Genomic DNA, 20,857 nt, shown 5'->3' with positions numbered 1-20,857 from the left:
GTGGCGAACTGTACCTTCTCTGCTATGAAGAAGAATCCAGCCACAAATAAATCCCGCGATCCCATCGTGCAGAAGCGTTATTTCAGCAAGGCGGAAGGCAGTGGGCTGGAGTTCGTCCACAAAGGTACCTGAGACTGTCTTCCAAGTTCCATGTCCTTCTGAGTTTTGCCAAAAGCTAATTAAGGATCAATGAGTTGCTTTCTTTTGGCGACATATCGTCTGAAATGTAGCCTACAAGCACTGAATAAACCACCGAGCAAGCAAAGCGAGTTTTGACTTTCTGTCGTCTTCAATTCCTGTCAAAAGCCATACTTTTCATTATTGTGAAGCCATAACCAACTCTCAGAATGGTACTGATTATGATTATGACAATGACATTTCGTTATGCATAGCTGACATAAAATACGTTAGCTGTCAGTTTCAAAAGTTAGATTTGTCTCTTTTCTTTCCAATGAAGTGTATTGTTCAGGAAGGTCTGCTTTGTGTCAATCTCGTCGGTTTATTTAAACGACTTATTTGATCTATTCTTTTGGGGGCGGGAGAAAATAATAGAGCAAATTTGTGGATTTTTCCAGGTAATTAGATATTGTAGCCTACAAGCTGACTTACGACAATCAGACTAAGAAAAAAAGGTAAAATGCTGTAGAGCCACGATATTTAATGTTAGAAATTCCTTGTGTTTGTCTTCAGGAGAGGTTGGTGACTGGAAGAACTGGTTCAGCCAGGAGGACAACAAGACTCTGGAGACGATCCACGAGGAGAAAATGGCGGGGCTAGATCTGACCTTCCGGTTTGAGTAGTGTCTGTTACTGCACAGATACCCAGACCAGTCATCGTGCGATTTTGATGTAGTAGGTAGAGTTTTCAGGTTCCTATTTCATGGGTGACACTAATCATATGTTTGCTTGGACGTCACAAAAACAACATTCTGTGTCCTGTTGTCATAAAGATATTGTACAGTTCTAATTTGTAAGTCTTACTCAAGGCTCTTATCAATAAAGGTGCTTCTCGCCTCTCTTGTCTCTTTTCTATGTCCTGCATTGTTGACATGTCGTAGTGTTGAATGGCATAACGTTATACATACTGAGTTGTAATAAGTTACAGCTAAAAAAATACGAAGAAACGCAGCCACATGGTGGGTGGGACCAAGGTGGGACGTGGGCATTTTCCTTTGGTGACGTGGTATTTATTTCAGTCGTACAGGGGGCGGAGGAGCGCGTACGACGTTTAATAGGATGACAAAGTGACGGACGCGTGACGTAGAAAGCTTCTCATGTACCCGAATTGATACATGCGTTTCATTGAGACTCAGTGTAGCCTCCTTACCGGGACGCAAAGAGCGCGATGTTTACGTTTGCTTACTATAAGTTGCGGATGCCATTACATCAACATACCGTCCTGAATCCTGGCCAGAACACTCTCTGTGGCTTTCTAGCACATGTAACGTTGAATATTTACGAAGAAAAGGCGGTCTTCGGTCGGTTAGTTCGCCAAATTTGTGTTTGTACGTATACTGTCACCGTAATCTGTGCAAAAGGTCATGTGTTCTATAGGTCAAATTGAAACCAAACAAAAAAGTATACTTTGACCTGCGCATGCGGAGTACGCGTCGTTAGCGCTCCGTCATTTCAAACTTCCTCTTGGATCACAGTTTATGACGTGTCCTGAGCCAGCAGCTAGGTCAAGTCATAGGTACACCTGCCGTGTGAACATCGCGAGCCAGAATCTATGGGTAAGATCCCACCTTTGATTTTACGTAGGAAGCTGAAATCACATGTCTTCACTGTGCAATCGTACTATTTTTTTAAAAACATTCCTCCTGTAACTCGGGGTTATAGGACATTTTATAAGGAAGGACGGTGATCTCGATCAAGTTTTAGCTCACTGGGGTTACATGTAAGTCTTCTAATGGTCGTGACAGAGAGGACAGGTGCTATGTACAGTATTTACAGGTTCATTGTACCATGGAAATTCCCCTAGGTTCTTTTCGACAAGCACAATGACCATGGCTTATCATCCTGCCCTATGAACTACAACCCGTTCCAGTAGCGTGCATATGGGCTGAGCAACACTGCAGCCGGAATCGAACTCACGGCTTCTAGTTCCAGAGGCAGGGCCGCTAATTGGACTACGCACGCTACGTACCTGTTGCTTGGAACCAGATCGGCTTTCCTTCCAGTTCGTCTTTAATAGTCTGTGGAAACTTCCGGTCTACAAACACCCTTGGAACTTCATATTTAGGACCTCGTAATCCACCCGGCTCCGCTGTCACACCTCGTCCTCCGGCACTGTAGCAGATCGGAAAGATTATTACCTCCATGACATTTCATGGAGGTAATATTTTACCCTGTGTTTGTCTGTCTGTGTGTGTGTCTGTGTGTGTGTCTGTGTGTAAACAAAATAACTCATGAACGCTTGGGTGGATTGGTTTCATACTTGGTTTGTTGGTAGTGTGTGACGAAAGCTGGAAATGATTAGATTTTGGGCCCCCTAGCGGCTCACCTTGGTACTGCAGCGCAACTTCCGGCTTTGCTATTTCGGTGTTCTGAACATGCTATGGTCACGATTTTTGAGTATTAGATAGCTCTTGTGCTCAGGAAAAAAATGACATAAGTTTGGGCCCCCTAGCGTCTAGTTTTGGGATAGCAGGGGCATTTTTGTCAAAAACTTCTGAAGAGGATAACTCAAGAAGGGAACAACGGATTTTCATCATTTTTGGTATGTAGGTACCTTAGACAATGTTTTACAACGTAAGGTAATAATTATGCAAAATAGGAATACATTTGCATAATTAATGAAAATATTCTATTATAGCAGTTTTTTCAATGTATCTCTTGTTCCAGACATGGTATGGTCTTGACATTTAGGTGCTAGATAGCTTTTAGTGCCATAAACAAGTGGGGCAAGTTTCAGCCCCCTAACATCTAATTGTGGAACTGCAGGGGTGTTTTTGTCAAGACACTCCAAAGAGGATAACTGCAGAAAGGAACGACGGATTGCCTGCATTTTAGGCATGCAGGTAGCTTAGGCAAAGATGTTCATAATGATATACATGTTATGCAAATGAGGACTTGATTTGCATAATTAATGAGAAAATTGTATAGTTCCATTGTTTTCAATAACTGGACCTTAATACATGTAACACATGTTAATTATGATAGGTGGAATATAAGCAGATACCAAATATGGTAATGAGGAATATATTTGAATAATTTATGTAAAAAATGCAAAACCACTTCATGATTAATAATGCAAATTTTATAATTGTGACATGTGTACGTTAGTCAATGATTAACAACACCATGCATAAATTATGTTAATGTGTTATTCAATTGCATGAAATTTACGAAAGCTCTAAATTTTCATGGAGGTATGAGGTCGCCGAACTCTAGTTAATACATAAAACAGAGTTGAGACGAAGTGACATATATGTCATCATAGATCTATATTGTCAACCTTCGACGACGTCAACAAAATGGGTATGCCACATCTTCATTGAACCGCCCTCGTAATATCAGTCTCTCCCTCCGGCAACCTATCTAACTCACCAGTTCCCTTTTCAGTGAAGCCTGGAAGTCTGAACGCAAGAACACGATGAGTCAAGAGTCTTTCCAGCCGTTTTACTTCAAAGGGGTGAAGTTCGACGGCAATCACAGCCCCGTTGCCATGGAGATGGTGGAATCATTTGAGGTCAGAGACGACGACGTCTTCATCTCGGCCTACCTTAAATCGGGTAAGACTCTCTTAAGACTTCTCTTTCTTGTTATTACCAACTTCTAGTTTTTTTTTACAATGTAACCTGCATAACAGACCGCGAGATCAAGTTTTTTTCTACAACAGTATTCAGATACATAATGACGTGACAATCCCTGCATGGCAGATATAGGAAAATATATCAAAGAAGGTTTTGACATTAGAAATTCCCCAAATGATTGTAAAAGCCTCCAATAATTGTAAGAAACTTATCCCATACTACAACTCCTGTATTAGTTAGATAAGCCTTAAGTTAAGTTATAGCACTGTAGTTATGTAGATGCCATACTTTGTACCTTGTACAATTGTTTTGCAATAAAGTTATGTATTTAGAAGGGTATAAAACCTTCCCACACACCAGTCACAACAACGTTAACACCAGTGGATACTTTTGACTTGGGGTTGTTCTTTGGGGACGTATAGTGTGGCCATCACTTCACAGTGCGGTTCTAAGTGAGGTTCTTAACATATCATACACCAAAAACAAAGTAAACACGCTTTGCTGCCAACTTTGCTCAACGTCAATTCCAGATTTACTCGTACCAAATGCATATTATTTTCCTCCACGTTGTTAACCGTGTAAGGAGGAACATTCCCATATAGCGGGAGAAAATCCTGCCACAAAATCATTTCTTTTTCTTCAACTCCAGGTACAACATGGACTCAACAGATCGTTTCTCTGATATGTGCTGATGGCGATCTCAGCGAAGTTTGCAAAGTTCCGATACAGCAGCGTACTCCTTGGCTGGAAACATTGGACCGCGTGAAGGGAACAGGCGAGCCCACCCCGAAGGTGCTGAAGGACGCTCCCTCGCCCCGCCTGATGAAAACCCACCTGCCCTATCACATGTTACCTCAGCAAGCCAAGGACGGGAGAGGGAAGGTGCGTTTCACCGTCTTTCAACATTAAGCCAGGTTCGCACGTGCGCATACGTTCAAGTCCGTATGACGTCCATATTGAATTCTTAGACTCTACCAGGCTCCATAGGTCAATAGGAAAATAGCAGAAATTGTAGAAATATAGACACATAACATGCCAGAGGAGTCAGCGGGCCAAGGAGTATGCTGTGCGGCCAGCTAACTCCTATGGTGTGTTATCTGGCTGTACCTGTCCAATTTCTATGATGGTTTTTCCAGTGCCCTGTGGAGCCTGGTAGAGGCTAAGACTTCCATGCGGACCTCATACGGACTTGAATATATACGCACGTGTGAACCCACCTTTTAATAGCTGCATGTGCATGTAACCTATCAATTTTAGTTGCTCGGCCGGAAAACACTACCGGTTGGGCTTTTCATTCACGCGCACTAACCTGTATATACATGTATATACAAGCTGATGTTAGTTTACGAGCAAACATTTCACCTTTGCAAATGATTCCACACGATTGTCGGGCGGGAAAATGACCTCAAAATATCAATCTGGTTCAGCAGTGTTGTGTCTAAAACTATTTTACATTTGTTCCATAATAGATCGTCTACTGTGCTCGGAACGTCAAAGATGTGGCCGTCTCGTGGCACAACATGCGACGGATGGTTAACAACATTCCTTGTGGATCCTGGGAAGAAAACTTCCAGGAGTTCATGACGCCGGAAGAAGGTCAGTAATTTTGCTGTATTACAAAAATAAGTATAAAATTGTTTGAAAATGCTGTAAAACCAGTGCAAGCTGCTAGGGGGTTCTTAATGAGTTGCATGGATGTAGCTTATCACTAAAATCTATTATTTGATATCAGAAATACAGTTAATGAATGAGTGTTTTGTTCATGTTGCCAGCTTATAACGGCTTCTGGTGGGACGTGATCCCGGAGTACTGGCGGCACAAGGATGACGGCAACATGCTCTTCATCAAGTTTGAGGACATGAAGCAGGTGAGTTTGAGGACTAAAGAAAATGGTGATAAGATTGTGAAAGAGTTGTTGGTCCTTAACGCCTTTTTTGAAACCATTTAATGGTGTGCAAGTGCTATATCCCTTAATACAAGTCTTTTGAAAAGACCTATGATATATGAAATAACCGAAACGGTACATTATGGTGGTCACAATAAGTAATGATGATAGATATAATTATGAAGTACATGTAATACTTTAATATTTGAGTACTTCTTAGCAAAGATGACAGCGTTGCTGAAGGATGGCGATTCTGGTAAAAGCCACAATCAGATTGCATAACATAACCCTTTCTATTCTACTGTTTTCTATTCTCTAATTTTCTAAGATGAAGTACACTTCGTTGTTGATTGTACCAAGTATGTTAACAATGACAATGAAGTTTATTGCATATTCATGCCCCATTGGGGCTAAATGCAGTCAGTTTGGTACATAGTAAGTAATCGGAAAGCTATACATATATATTACAAAAGTTAACGATAGAAATACTCTATTTAGTTATAAAGAAGGACGATTCCCTCATTTTAGACATATGAGTAGCACTGACAAATTCATATTCCTCAAGCGTTTTGACAAACCGACTTCAGTATTGCTAAATCCACACAGTCTTACATTACCAAGAAGCGAGAAGAAGCCTAACTTCCGTATTAGACTTGACCTGTGATATCTTTTATATACATAGTCTGTCTTTGTTGTGATCTGTACTTAGCTCGGTTGTGAAAAATGTACAATAAACGTCTTCATTCATTCATCCATTCATCCATTCATTTATTCATTCATCCATCCATCCATCCATCCATCCATCCATCCATCATCATCATCCATTCATTCTTTCTTTCATTCAATAAACACAGGACCTGCGAGGCCACGTGGTGAAGATCGCTACCTTCCTGGGCAGGACTCTGTCAGACCAGCGCATTGATGAGGTGGTGGCCAACTGTACCTTCTCTGCTATGAAGGAGAATCCAGCTACAAACTTTTCCCGTATTCCAGCACTACAGAAGGCTTTCTTCAGCAAGGCGGAAGGAAGTGGACTTGAGTTCATCCGCAAAGGTACTTGAAACTGTCTTCGGTGTACCTGAGTTTTGCTAAAATATGATTTCGGGTTAAGAATTCGCTCTTAGTTAGCTACGGAGACATATAACGTCTAGTCAGCGACTTACAACCATCGTATAAACGAGGGAGAGAAGCGACTGCATGCGTAAAGGTACATGAAGTTTACTTCAATTTATTACCTACAACGATCAGGTGATTCTACAGTTGACACAAAACAGACATTTAAACGCATGCTCAAAGATCCGTTTACTTAACTGTTTTGACCCGATGTTAGAATTAATTCAAAAACTGCATGCAGAAGACAAGAGAAGACTACAATGCTGGAGAGCCAGGATATCTATTGTTAGAAATTTCTTCTTTTTTTTCTTCAGGAGAGGTTGGTGACTGGAAGAACTGGTTCAGTCAGGAGGAGAACCAGATCCTGGAGACGATCCACGAGGAGAAAATGGCGGGGCTAGATCTGACCTTCCGGTTTGAGTAGTGGACTAAATGACAGGAACTTAATACTCAGTAGAGATCAACATTAATGGATTCAAATAATGCAAATCATGACCTAATTTGAATAATTAATACGAAACTGTATAACAACCAGTGGTAAATAGTGCTACAATAACTATAATAATTCTGTTTAGTTTCAGTTTATCAAACGAATTGTTCGTGACAATATTCAAGAGTAACATGAAAGTTGTTTGGGTTTACAGTGGCCAAGGATTTTAACCTCCTTGAAGTGGCGCTGAACTTTACACAATATATGTTGATGCATTGAAATACATTACTACAGGACAATTAGACAAGATTCACATATCATATGCTCTTGTTTGACTTCTAAAGTGGTACTGTTGATGAGGCTCTGGTAGGGTTTTCCGACCAGTGAAACCCGAAGAATTGAAAGTAACATTTTCAAAACGAAATAAAACGATTAGTGAATAAATGTATAAATATTGTTGTGATAGCATACACTGAGACTGAGACATAGAAAACAACAGAAAAAACATATTAACAAGTATATATTGATGAATTGAAAGTGCAGCTACACATTATACCGGTCAGTCAAGGCAGCAGAGATGTTGTCTACATCAAACAGAATTTAAGAATACCAATCAAAACACATAAATAAAAATAGACATGAATCAATAGTACCATAATATTATGTCAAGTTATCAACGAATTATCCATCAACGAAAGAAAGTCATAAATTGATAAATAAACGAGAGCGGAGCCATTCAAGTTTACATTCCAGTGCAATGATGTAATGTGAATATCCATGAAAGTCGAATGAGGAACTCGAGCTAGCAAGCTGTCTCTTCTATCTTCATGTTGGCGTTCACCACGGTTCTATGCACTTTCCCGTGGATCTGAAGCTCGTGCATGGGGACCTCTTCTACCCTGAATGATCCTCTGTTTTCCCAGGCCACTAGCCGCCGAGCACTGCTCCCAAACCGGGTCGGCACGGACGGCCTGGTGGCATCCACCCGGCGACCAAGCGTCACGGCGGTCAGCACACATGCACGCGCGGTGGCGATGAGCTTCTTGGCCTCCTCGCGAAAGGCCCGGTTCAAGCCGCTGTAGATGAATACGTTGAGGATCCCGTTGCACCCGTACAACCACAGCAGGGCGAACTCCACGTCAGGGTGGGTCGGGTACTTCAACACGTGCTGCCAGACGGCCAGGGCGCAGTACGGCACCCAGCTCAGGATGAACGCCACAGTGATGGCGGCAGTCGTCTTGGCGCCTTGCAGCTTGTCTTCCGTAGCCTTGGGGTTGAAGTGGTAGATGTTCTTGAGATGACGTAAGGCCACGGCGTACACTTTGCAGTGCAGGACGCCTACCACCAGGACCACGGATGCGAGGAACGCGATGGCGAACGCCAGTGGGACCACACCGCCGAAGTCTAGAGCACACAGCATCGCATTGGGCAAGAAGCGAAATCTGCAGGAGATAGAGCGATGGATAAAGGAAGAGAAAACTCAGTGAAAAGGGCCTATATGTCAGTCGATTCTCTACTGTAATGGGTGCCTGACTGTTCGGAAGGAAAGCGATGATAAGAGCGAACCGGAGTTAGAAACGGATGGATACAAACAAACGGTATATAGCTTTATTGTGCAACAGTTGAACAAGGTACAATTAATAAGCATGGCATATACTGATACATAACTACAGTTCCATAAGGTTAATTTACTTAACACAAGAGTACATTGTATGGGCTGAGAATGGTCTTTTACGATCATTGTAAGGATTTCTATCGTCTTAACATTCTTTCATATATTTCTTTACCATGCAGGAGCTGTCGCATGTCGTAATGTACTTGAATTTATTATTTAAGTCCATCGATATAAATCCCGGTATGTAAGATGATAGCCTTGTGTACAGTGAATTACGTATAACAGAACATTTGGGGCATACAATCATAGAGTGATATTCGTCTACAGGACTACCGACTTACCTCCCATCCACAAAGATGGAGAGAGCGAAGCTCACGGCCGGGAGAACCCAGGCCGCAGTGATCATGGCGGTGCACAGCTTCGGCCCCATGATGTCCTGGTACCTGTTCAGACGGGAAAAAATGCTCAATTTTTGGATGGAAGGAAGCACATGTATATTGCTGGGGTCATATTTACAATTACATCACTGCACATTTCACATTTGCAATCTACAGCATATAACTGTTATTTGCTTATCTTGCAGCTGGTTTGTACGATTTACAGCGTGTTTAAAAACAATTTATTTTCATTTAGGAAACAGCGCGCGGGCACCATTTATGTAACCATATCACCTTGACCCAATCAGAGACCAATTTAACATATAAACTAGAGTTCCACGAACACATACCTTTGCCAAATAAACCAGGTTTGTGCCAAATAAACCAGGTTTGTTATGTAGAATGCTGTCTGTAGACAAATGCGTTACTCCTTTCATTTTCTTTACAATTATATGCTTAGAGTTGGTTTATAAAATTTCGGCATTGATTAAGCAAATTAGATCCCAAGTTACAATTTATTGATATCAAATTGTATCAAACATTACGTAAGCTATCAGCATCCCGAAAATCATGATGATCCTTTGATCCATTCTTGACTTATTCTCTTTCAAAGTCTTTAAATACATCTCTTACTCTCTTCCCTCTTTCTCAGTTACATATGTGACAACTTTGATGAAAGTACTATAATGGAATTCAGTGGATTTATGAACTTTTCCTAATCAATTATGCAAATTAGCTGTTAATTTTCATAATAAGTATCACATTATATAAGTCTTCACTTAGGCTATCTACATGCCAAAAATCATGACGATCCGTCAACACGTTCATATTTTCTCATTAATTATGCAAATGAGATCATCATTTGCATGATGAATATGTATTGACATTTCTCTCTTTCTCAGCTACATATGTGACAAGTTTTAAAGTCCTATCATGGAATGTAGTGAATTTATCAAATATCCTCATTAATTATGCAAATAAGCTGTTGGTTTGCATAATTGGTATCTCATTATGTAGGTCTTCACTTACGCTACCTGCATACCAAAAAACATGATGATCCGTCAACATGTTCATATTTTCTCATTAGTTATGCAAATGAGGCCATGATTTGCATAATTGATATTTAGCAACATTTCTCTCCTTCCCAGCTACATATGTGACAAGTTTGAAAGTCCTATCATGGAATGCAGTGGATTTATAAATTTTCCTCATTAATTATGCAAATTAGCTGTTGATTTGCATAATTAGTATACCATTATGTAAGTCATCACTCATTCTATCTACATACCAAAATTCATGACAACACGTTGTAGAGTTATTCTCGTCCAAAGTTTGAAAGGAAACCGGCGCCTGCAGTTCCAAAAAAGCCGCTAGGGGGCCCAAACTCACAGCACTTACTCTCTGCCTCAAGGGCTATCTACCACTCAAAAATCATGATCACAGCATGTCCAGAACAGGAGATATCAAAAATTGAGGTTCTGCTGCAGTACCTTAGCAAGCCGCTAGGGGACCCATTATCGAACTTGACCTTCGTTTTCCTACCCACCTACCAAATATTATCGGGATCCATTCAAGACTTCTTGAGTTATGCTGTTAACACACAGACAGACAGACACACAGACTCACAAGCCCAAAACATAACCTTAGCCATTCTGGCAAAGGTAAAAAGGAAATATTAAGATTACTTCATGGCGTGCACGATGAGGATGTACCGGTTGATAGCGAGGCTGACCAATGAGAAGGTAGAAGCCAGTGCACAGACGCTGGAGAAGTATGTCGTCACCTGGAGAATCAAACGAAAAAAGAAAACTGAAATAAAGTTCTGCTTTTTCGAAAACAAACAAGCAAACAAACAAAAACCTCTTCCAACAGCATTCGATAGCTAAGAAACGTTCAAAAAGAAAATACTGCGTTAACTACAGTTGCCACCCGTCAGAGTGACGTCATTTCGTGGCAGTCTGCAGTACTACGGCGTGTAGCTGTGGAACAAGCTGCCTCTCGAATCACGTAGTCTGGTGAAGTTCAGGACATTTAAGCGCCAAATGACTTATACCTAATTGCTTAGTAATGCTATTTTTACAGCTATGTTGTTATTGAAATATGTCTTTATTGTTATTGTGTTGTTTCTATGTATGCCCAGGATTGCCTGAAAAGCAGGTCTAGTCTGACCTGAGTTGTATGTTCCTGGTAAAATAAATAAAAAAGGGAAACTAACAGGTGTCGGCTTGAGCGGGGCCTCAACATCAGAAACAATTGTTCTGATTCTGCAGATAATATTTTTGAATAAAAAATAGATTGTCCAGTTGACATTGAATTTGAAATAGGTAACAGTTCCAATATCAAAAACAATATTCTGTTACCCCTGTCCGGAGTGCATGCTGTCCAAATAAATCAACTATATACATACTATAACACACATAGTTCAACTATTTTGTATGCTTTGTTTGTACGTTGCCACACATTGTATCCTTTACAATTGTCATGAAATAACGTTCCTCTTCTTTTCTTCATTTATATCGCAAATAACTATTGGCCAATGCAATGTTGCGAAATCTTGTGCTGATCTCAAAAACAACTTCTGGATACATGTTTGTCAACTTTTCTTATGAATAAAAAACAGTGCCGAGAAAAATAGGTCGGTGTGAGGAGATCTGGGGCTAAGCGTAATAACAATGTTTGTAGTGTGTGTGTGAATAGCTGTTCTTCAATTTGCAGTCTTAGCAACGTAAATCATCTCTTGCTTTGAGTCCACAATTGACCCGGATCTTCAGCAATTAGCCCATTTATTCATCAAACAAAGGGACATTTGGTGAAGCAGAGAGCATATTATCTTAGATTAAGTAAAATGATCAGTTCAAATCGTTTAAAGGTGTAGAATTTTGGTGCCAACACTACAAATGTTTTCGATTATTGATAATCTGATTTTGCTATCAATTTTCACATATTCTCATGACTTTCACTGCTCCTGCTTTGGTAAACAGTGCGAAAGCGAGCCGGGCGAAAGCTCTTATTTTTTTGTATAACCTAGCTACTGACAAGTTCCGGCCACAAAACTCCGTGTGGACAGAATGGCGGAAAATTCAAGCGGCAAATTGAAAAAAAAATGGCTCAAAACGGTGACTTTGTCTTAATGTTTTGATCGGTCGGATTCCACCTTACGTAATAAATCTCCAAGTAGATGTATCGGTGGCAAGGCAGTATCCAAGCGGCCAACTATTATGCAACCGGCCGCGGGAGCCGGTTGGATACCATGTTGGTCCTTTGAACACATACTGCCTTTCCACCGATAAATCTACTTGAAGACTACCATAAGTATCTTAAAATACACGATATTGCGTGCCTGCAGTAACTCAATTCTACTTCACATAACACGCAATAAACAGATACGGTTTATACTTAGTTGTATCTCTTAAGTTTACAATTGCTTCCCCTGGGGGCTCTAATCCAAAAAAAAAGCGCTGACCTTGGAAATTTTAAGCATTCATCTTGCGCTTGTAGGTTTGTTCAAAACACAGTAAGGATAATGTTACTTCTCTCGCCCATTGGTGAACATTAACGTAAGAAAAAAAAGAGGCCAAACAATTGGCAGCTTTGAGTACGATCCAATTGCGGAGCTCTCTGGAAAATTGTAGACTGATATCTCAACGTTTTCCTTTGCTATGATTTGAAATATTCGACTAGACAAATCACCACCCACGCCTTTATGCAAATAAAAACATATAACACAACAAAACCTGTTGAACCTAAAACCTCAGTTACACATCATATGTCGTGAGATATTTTTCGTCCGATTTTTGTGGAGGCTATGACCCACCCGACCATTCGAAAGACGGCTGAACAAGGTAGGTACACGATACATGAATGACTGCCCAATAATTTTCCAAATCTACTGTCATACATACCAGTCGTACAATACACACCTGTGAGTCTGGTCACATCCGTAGTACGATCTTCATACGATTGATCTCAAAGTGAGAACATTCTAAAAATAGTCGTGTTCGTGTGGTGCAAAGATCAGTTTTCTTGTTACCAAAAATTCTGTCTTAAAGCCTTGTCGGCGGTTTGTTACGTGACGGCTTACTTCAAAATTAAATCTCTGTCTATGTTACTAGTATGTTCGTGTACTAGTATGTACTAGTATGCTAGCTGTCCGTGCCATATGTTGACTCTCAAACATCAGCAATGCCGTCATGACTTTACAGGTGATATCTTGTTACATTTTGCAAATGATAAATCGAAAGACATAAAAGGCGTACGGCGTACGCGTCCTACGACGAAAGTGACCTCCATGTTACTACGCTTGTGGACATCTACTATTTTATTTATTTGTGTACACCTACCATACAGAGTGTTTCGCCGTACATCCAGTGCCCGGTCCAGGCCGGCTTCACGCTGAAGGGGATGACCAACAGACCCGGTAACATGTCTGCGCACGCCAGGGAAACAGTCAGGTAACCCGTGTAGTTTCTTAGCGACGGAGCCCTTAGGATCACCACCACCACGAAGACGTTCCCCAGGACGAGACCCAGGTCAATGAGGCTGACGAACGTCGCCTTAAGTTCGGAGGGAAGGATCGTAGGCCAGCCGTCTTCGGCCGTGCCGTTAGTGTCGTCGGCGAGTCCGGTTCCGTTGGCGATCCCAGCCATCGTATAGTCAAGTAGCGAAAGGTCCAATGATGGTTGCAAATGTGTACCTATATACTTTTCCATCGCATGTTATGAAATGTTTTCTTTCACGTTTTACACAACGTGTTTTCATCGATGTTGTTTGATGGGAAAGAAGCAAGCAGCGCTTCAAAGTCAAAAGGAAAAAATCGTCATAGGAACGAAATACGCCTTTTGAAACCGCAAATGTCATCAATTCCACTACTTATGAGCATATAACTCAATACTACTCATCTCACAGCGATCGCGCTTGGTGTGCTGCCGCAAATCATAATCCAATTTTGACTCTTACAAAACATCACCAGGTGTTTCACACATCAGCCGATCTTGTCAATGCTGGAAGGAAATGAGCTGATCGAGCACCGTTGAAAACCACTACATAACTGACTTAGGTCAATTAATGCAAGGGCGTTATATAATGGCCTTGATTAATGCTAGTTACGCAAGGTTTCAGTTGCATACGAGGTAAGTCTGTAATCTTCGTCCTTGGAAATAAATGTTGTGTTTCGTACAACGGTCTTTAAAGATATTGTCAGTAGGTAGAGATTTTCTCCTTTTTTTAATTACGAATGCCAATAGTCTTTACGTTTGTCAAATTAATAAAAAATTATAGATCACATTGCAGCATTCTTTGTAACCCACTGCAGCTGTTATTCTCCCAAGGCCTATTACCACTTTATGTAAAATCCAGAACTCTGTAGCGCTAATTGGCAAGATACTAGTATATACACGGCCATTAACCACCAACAATGCGCTAGTCACTAATTTCACAACTGTATTTGCCATGCCTCTCTAAGGCCGTAGGGGCAGCCGGTTGCTAATCTACTGAAGAAGTAATCTCCAACCAGATCCACGGTGCGTAATGTCTAGTTATAGTATCAAACTTCCCGTGCCTGTTTGACTCCCGTAGCCGGCTAAACTCCGGATCAGCTTTGATATCAATCCTTGGTCAGCTTTGATACTATCTTATGGCACCGTAGGATCTGATTGATCATTACTAAAGAAGGTTCTATGTACGCCAAAAAGTAGTTACTCAAGCAACTGGATATGGTTTTGGAAGGTCGGAGGTTATATATATTTGGAAGGTATAGCCTCCTTGATCTACTGCGTGTGTTTGGGCTCGGTTTTGAAAGGCAGAACCCGCCCCTCTCCATTTACTGCCTTTAACCTCCACCAAAGAAACAGGGCAACCATTTTTCACCTCGGTGTAGTGAGGAAAGTTGTATGAGGTGCTTCTTGAACTTCAAACCAGTGACATCTCGGTCTCATGTCCGGTAACCTAGCCACTAGACCCAAAGAAATGCTCAAAAGCATGGTTTAAAATACTTTCTTTTTTCTGACATTTTGTCTGTATATATTGAACATCCCTGTTGTTTCACCCATCTCTGACCGTAAAACACAAAAGCTACATGAATTGACTTATGCTATACATTTAAGCGCTGTTGTATTTTTCTTACTTGCTGTCAAGCGCTATGGAATCACCAACGTTTCACAAACGGATTGTTGACAGAAATAAAATGGAATAATCCCTAACCGACACTTAATGCAAAGTCGCCGGAATAATTTTCTCCTTATTAATTTCAGAAATACACGGTAAATAACAGTGCGCGAGTGTGCACACTAAGGTAATGATTACAAGGCCTTACTCCGTCCTTAGTGCTGAATTAGTGGTTAGGCAATGAAATAACCAACGTTACACAAACGGATTGTTGACAGAAATAAAATGCAGTCTTGCCTAACCGACACTTAATTCAAAGTCGTCGGAATGATTTTCTCCTTATTAATGTCAGATATACACAGAAAATAACAGCGCGCCAGTGTGCACACTATGGTAATGATTACAAGTCCTTACTCCGTCCTTAGTGCTGAATTTGTGGTTAGGCAATGAAATTAATCACCAACGTTACACAAACGGATTGTTGACAGAAATAAAATGCAGTCTTGCCTAACCGACACTTAATTCAAAGTCGTCGGAATGATTTTCTCCTTATTAATTTCAGATATACACGGTAAATAACAGAGCGCGAGTGTGCACACTAAGGTAATGATTACAAGGCCTTACTCCGTCCTTAGTGCTGAATTAGTGGTTAGGCAATGAAATAACCAACGTTACACAAACGGATTGTTGACAGAAATAAAATGCAGTCAAACCTAACCGACACTTAATGCAAATTTGCCGGAATGATTTTCTCCTCGTTAGTTTTAGTTTGACACGGTAAATAACAGTGCGCGAGTGTGCACACTAAGATAATGATTACAAGCCCTTACTCCGTCCTTAGTGCTGAATTAGTGGTTATACGTAAGGCGCTGGGAAAATGTTGTCTCCAATTTCGATAGTTAGGTAATGGATAAAGGTTACCCCGTGAATAAAGGTGAACTAGCGTTACAACATATAGCAGTATACATGTAGATTTGGTATCCCCGCCGTCCCTCTCCAAGAAGGAAGCTACTAGGAATTTCATACAAGATTTAAAATAACCACAATACACGAATCAGTAAAAGGAAACGTTATTTCCACATGTTAAACTTTTTTATTTTTTACTGGTATTTAGAGGAAATGTTAAAACATTACACGTATAGGTGTACATCAACAAACAAATGCCCCAAGATAATAACATTTCTATACATATTCCATTTCTTACTTATGGTATAATGTTATGGCAAAATAGTACATTTGGCATTTTTAAAGATTATTTTGTTGACAGCAAGAATGTTTGTGCAGCATTTTCATACTTATAGGACAGTATCTGCCAGCTATACTAACAAGTCTTCATACCTTTGGATGCCACCTCAATTAATCTACTTTGAGCCAAGAGTTTTGAAACCATGATGCAGATGCTTTAACCTTTGTAGTATGTAGAACAAGTTGCCATTCTAATTTGGGAGTCCAGCAAAATTGCTTATTCAACAATATGCTTATTTTCATACAAAAATAGTCTGATTTCTGGGTAAGACTTTACAGCCGGAATTTTTATACGAATATTGTGTTAACATGATTTAGTTTTTGGTGGGCAGAATTCTATCTTGCTGTAGATACATGTATCTTGAATGACTCTTGTTTTAGAATACAAGATAACAATATTCTTCAGTCACAGCCAGGATCTATACAATAGACAGCCGATGTGTCATGACCGTCCATAACATTCTTCAGGGCAATTCTGTACTGGTACTACCCCACACTGCAGCTAAGGTGTTGCTGCTAACAATGTGGTCCCAAACGTAAAGAACTGTCAACTGTCGATTGTATACAGAGCCTGGTTGTGAATATAGAATCATGTTGATTTTCTAACCTGATAAAATCATTCACCGTTTATAGAATACCACTATTTCAGGATTAGATCTAACTACATGGCACTTTCCGAGCTGATATGCCCAAACTAAAGCTAACATAGTAACTCAATACATTCTATATTTACATTATATTTTTACCGAGTAGGCACTGGTATAACACATAGTAATTTGCCTGTTATACGTTGGCTCAGGCCTTTTACAAAGATGTTCTTATTTACCTTACTCTACAACAATACATGTTACAAATTTACTGTATTTGATGACACAAGGAAATATTTTAATAGTATCTTACATTTTACAAGTTATGCAGCATCTTTTTAACATTAATACAGCAAAAATATCACCATTGCTAAGATATCATACACTCAGCATGGTGTGTACAAAATTGATTATTTTTTAGGGAAATAGGTCAACTTTAGTACAATTCTATACATTTTGTCAGAGGAAAGAAAACAGCTATATTCTATGGCAACGATAACAGTCAAAATTGCTTTTGACTTGTATAGGGTTCTTTGGGTTTCTTTTCAAACAAATGTTTTCATTGCTTGTTTTTTTTAGCCAGCCTCAGTTAATGAATGCAACTAAAAGAAGTACAGTCTCTTATATACAAGTATACATGTGACATATGCTAATTAGCTATCAACATACACTACAATGTTTAAGAATAATCTGATCTTTTACTAAACTCAGCACGTTTAATTGAATTTAAGGCTTAAGCCTTTCTAGATTTAATTCAATGCAGAAGCCTTTCTAGATGACTTCTTTGAAGCAAAGTTGAAGAATGGCAGAATGATAGAGCGTTTCTGCTTCACTTCAGCGAAGACTTCTTTGGAAGAAATGCCTCTTGGGAGGCTGACGTGCTGAAGGCTTGGTTCAGACACCTCATACTTCTTGGACATACGTCGATAGTCTGAAAAAAAGAAGGCATTAAAATTTCTTTAAAAATCAGGCTAGTAGTACCTTGGAGAAAGATAAGAACTGAACAATTTATGTTTGGATAAAAGTACTGATATCCAGGCAAAGGAAATGATCCTTACAGTTTTATCTTAAAACACAATAAAAACACAGCAAACTAGCATCTAAATATGTCAAAATCTTGGGTTTCTTTGAAGGCTTAGCTGCTACACAGACTTGACTTCTGAAATTTAGAGGGTTTAAAGACTGCATTACCGGTAAGACATTTAGCTTGTTTTGCAACAAGACATTTCCCAACATGCATTCGTTTTCTTTAACATTTTCTAAGGCCCTAAGGATATAGGAGTTGTCAAAGACTCCTCGAACGTGTCCCGATACAAAAATGTTCCACATTTGGCTTACCTGCTCTAGGCTTGCATGGTTTGTTGCGGAACGACTTGTTCATAGCGTTCTTCCTCACATCGAGGGGAATCTCAAATCCCTTCTTCTTATCGTCTGCTACTTTCTCCCTCTCCTCCTGAAAGGCATCCTGCCAACGCATCTTCTGCTCAGGAGTCTTCAGACAGAGGATGTACGTTTTCTCCTTGTCCATGTCATATAGTTTCAGAGCATTCTTCACAGAGGTTTGCAACTCTTTGTCTGAAATAGAGAATGAAAAAATCTTCAGATGGGTGTTCCTAAGGCCCAGACATGAGTCATCACTTCCTACCTACCAATCTATCTACAAAAATGGGCAAAATCAGACTTTTGGTTCTCCAAGTATCCTATATTTGTATTACACCATACAATGTATCTTGACACCTGGTCACACTAAGAAACACACCAACTGACTACAATACATGTACCTCGTAGTCCATTTTCATGAGGGTAAAAATATTAGCTTTTACTGTCGACTTTGCTCACAATTATCTTATATCTATGGGCATAAATTTGTAGCGTAGTTACGCTACAACAAGTTGTACTACAAGTCTACAATATATAAATTGTTTAGTAAAAATAAAGTACACAATGTCATACCCTTTCCATCTGGGATGGGTTTAACTTGACATGGGCCAGTCAACATCCTCTCTTTATAAGCTACACTGTCCCTCTTCAACAAATCCTGTAAAACAAACAAACAACACAATTAGACAATGAGACCCAGGAGTTGGAAAAAACAATCCTTGTACAAAATTTGAGAGTGTAACAGTCTAAATTACATTGCAAAAAACATCCACAAGCAATATGAATCAACATTCTGTAAATCCATTTTAAGTTCAAAGGGACTTGATCTAGCCATTAAGTGAGGAAAAAGAGCATGTTTGCCATGTTTTTAGGTTTACGCTGGGGACACTGGACAAATATTTGCTGTGTAATGATTTGCAGGAGAGGGATCAATGCAAAAAAACCACTAACACAAAACTACCGCAGATATTTCAAGACTCACAGCACAGCTCTTGACAACATTGAACCCACCTTTTTGCAGAAGACCATCTGGTGGTCGAAGAGGAACAGGGTCCTGTCCTGTACTTTGCCCCTGGCTGCCGTGATGACCCGTACATCTCCTTTGTAAATCAGCTGGGAGCTCCTGTCCAGAACATCCTCACCCTGCAACAAAACAAGGCATTTAGTAACACATTTCAGGTAAGATGTAGAAACATTACTCCTTTGTTACTAGATGCTACTCTTTGTTGATAGGTGTGACTCCTTTGCTGCAAGGTGGTCTTGTTGCTGACTTTGAATTTTGAACCTTAAGGTTCTGCATTTGAATACCTAGTAGGCCCCAAAGTTGTGCTCTATTCCCCACATGACTGAGGTGAAAGTCGGCAACTATCTACAGTTTGGAAAGTCCTCTCAGATGGGACATACCGGTAAAGCCAGAAGTCACATGTTTGAGGACAGACAAACTTTGAGCATGTCAGAGTACCGATCACTTTATCAAAAAGGTCTTTCCCAGTGTAAGGGAATCAAATATTACAGTCCAGTCTTATGAAGCATGTACCTACTGTACGAAACTGGTGTGTTATGCCTAAAGGACTTTTGGCAGTTATGCAACAGAAACAAACATTAATTTTTTTACACTCAAAACATCCTCATTCAATCTGTGCTAAGGATAGACTGTGTACAGCAGTACCTACTTTAGACATGTTAATTGTACACTAGGCTTATTGAAAATGTACATCAGATAAGATATCTAACATGTTTTAAGTGCTCTGACGATGTTTAATAACGTTCAACATTCATATGGTATTACAGAACCTTAAGACCAAAGGAAGAAGTTAGACTGGCAATGGATGGATTGTTTAATGGAAAAAAAATGTTTTAAAAAACTGCCTGACTTGTACTAAGTACATCAAAGAGAAGATGACAAATATCTTCAAGGCACTTCATATCATATATATCTAAAGAACAAAGGAAGAAAGATAAATGACTTCATCTTACCTCCCATCCTTCTACATCCTGTTGCCATCCCGCAATCTTGTCAATGTTTTCCAAGCGTCGCTTCCTCTCGTTGATTAGGTTTGCAACGTCTTTCATGGCCTCCAACGCTGCCTTTACATCTTCGTGATCCCTTGAAGAGAAATTTGAAAAGTTTTCTTGTGAAGTCTTACTTGCCCAAGGATCAAGAAAACATGGAAAATTGAGTTGTTTTTGTTGCTTCAACAGCAGCTTTTAGATCTTTGTGGTCCCCGAAATTAGATTATATCTTCTATCTTGAAAAACAAAATACTTCGTACACAACCTTACATTTTAGTCAACCGACATTTAAGTGTGTTGCCTTCCTGTTCTGTAACACAGGCTCCTACTCCTAGTCCTACAGACGAGAGTTTCGA

At 40.0% G+C, this 20,857-nt stretch overlaps 3 protein-coding genes across 16 annotated transcripts in view; 1 reads left to right on the top strand and 2 right to left on the bottom strand.

The window, feature by feature from the left end:
• LOC118427644 (sulfotransferase 1A1-like) overlaps positions 1-7,489 on the top strand; it is a 10,806-nt gene extending 3,317 nt beyond the window's left edge. For 6 of the 10 annotated variants that reach the window (XM_035837530.1, XM_035837533.1, XM_035837529.1 and 3 more), the window contains 2 exons: positions 6,494-6,692; positions 7,067-7,489. In XM_035837530.1, coding sequence (XP_035693423.1) covers positions 6,494-6,692; positions 7,067-7,176 — 309 coding nt within the window. In that variant the 3' untranslated portion in view covers positions 7,177-7,489. Of the gene's footprint in view, positions 125-690; positions 856-1,104; positions 1,733-2,127; positions 2,335-3,563; positions 3,734-4,403; positions 4,637-5,223; positions 5,351-5,526; positions 5,622-6,493; positions 6,693-7,066 lie in introns of those variants that run through there. The other 4 variants (XM_035837525.1, XM_035837527.1, XM_035837526.1 and 1 more) reach the window with 4 other exon arrangements.
• Positions 7,490-7,614: 125 nt separating this feature from the next.
• LOC118427639 (trace amine-associated receptor 9-like) lies at positions 7,615-14,060 on the bottom strand. Its single transcript, XM_035837519.1, has 4 exons — positions 13,515-14,060; positions 10,860-10,957; positions 9,139-9,240; positions 7,615-8,624 (listed from the first exon to the last, which is right to left on the bottom strand). Exons 1-4 carry the CDS (start codon positions 13,881-13,883, stop codon positions 7,985-7,987), a joined length of 1,209 nt encoding a protein of 402 aa, XP_035693412.1. The 5' UTR covers positions 13,884-14,060; the 3' UTR covers positions 7,615-7,984.
• Positions 14,061-16,349: 2,289 nt separating this feature from the next.
• Positions 16,350-20,857, bottom strand: part of LOC118427625 — a 41,439-nt gene continuing 36,931 nt past the window's right edge. For all 5 annotated transcript variants that reach the window (XM_035837498.1, XM_035837496.1, XM_035837497.1 and 2 more), the window contains 5 exons: positions 20,466-20,595; positions 19,500-19,631; positions 19,062-19,146; positions 18,447-18,683; positions 16,350-18,039 (listed from right to left, as the gene is read on the bottom strand). In XM_035837498.1, coding sequence (XP_035693391.1) covers positions 17,858-18,039; positions 18,447-18,683; positions 19,062-19,146; positions 19,500-19,631; positions 20,466-20,595 — 766 coding nt within the window. In that variant the 3' untranslated portion in view covers positions 16,350-17,857. The remainder of the gene's footprint in view (positions 18,040-18,446; positions 18,684-19,061; positions 19,147-19,499; positions 19,632-20,465; positions 20,596-20,857) is intronic.

The sequence above is a fragment of the Branchiostoma floridae genome, chromosome 12 (assembly GCF_000003815.2).
Source record: "Branchiostoma floridae strain S238N-H82 chromosome 12, Bfl_VNyyK, whole genome shotgun sequence".
Classification (NCBI taxonomy): Eukaryota; Metazoa; Chordata; class Leptocardii; order Amphioxiformes; family Branchiostomatidae; genus Branchiostoma; species Branchiostoma floridae.
This window is presented reverse-complemented; position numbering and strand designations above follow the sequence as displayed.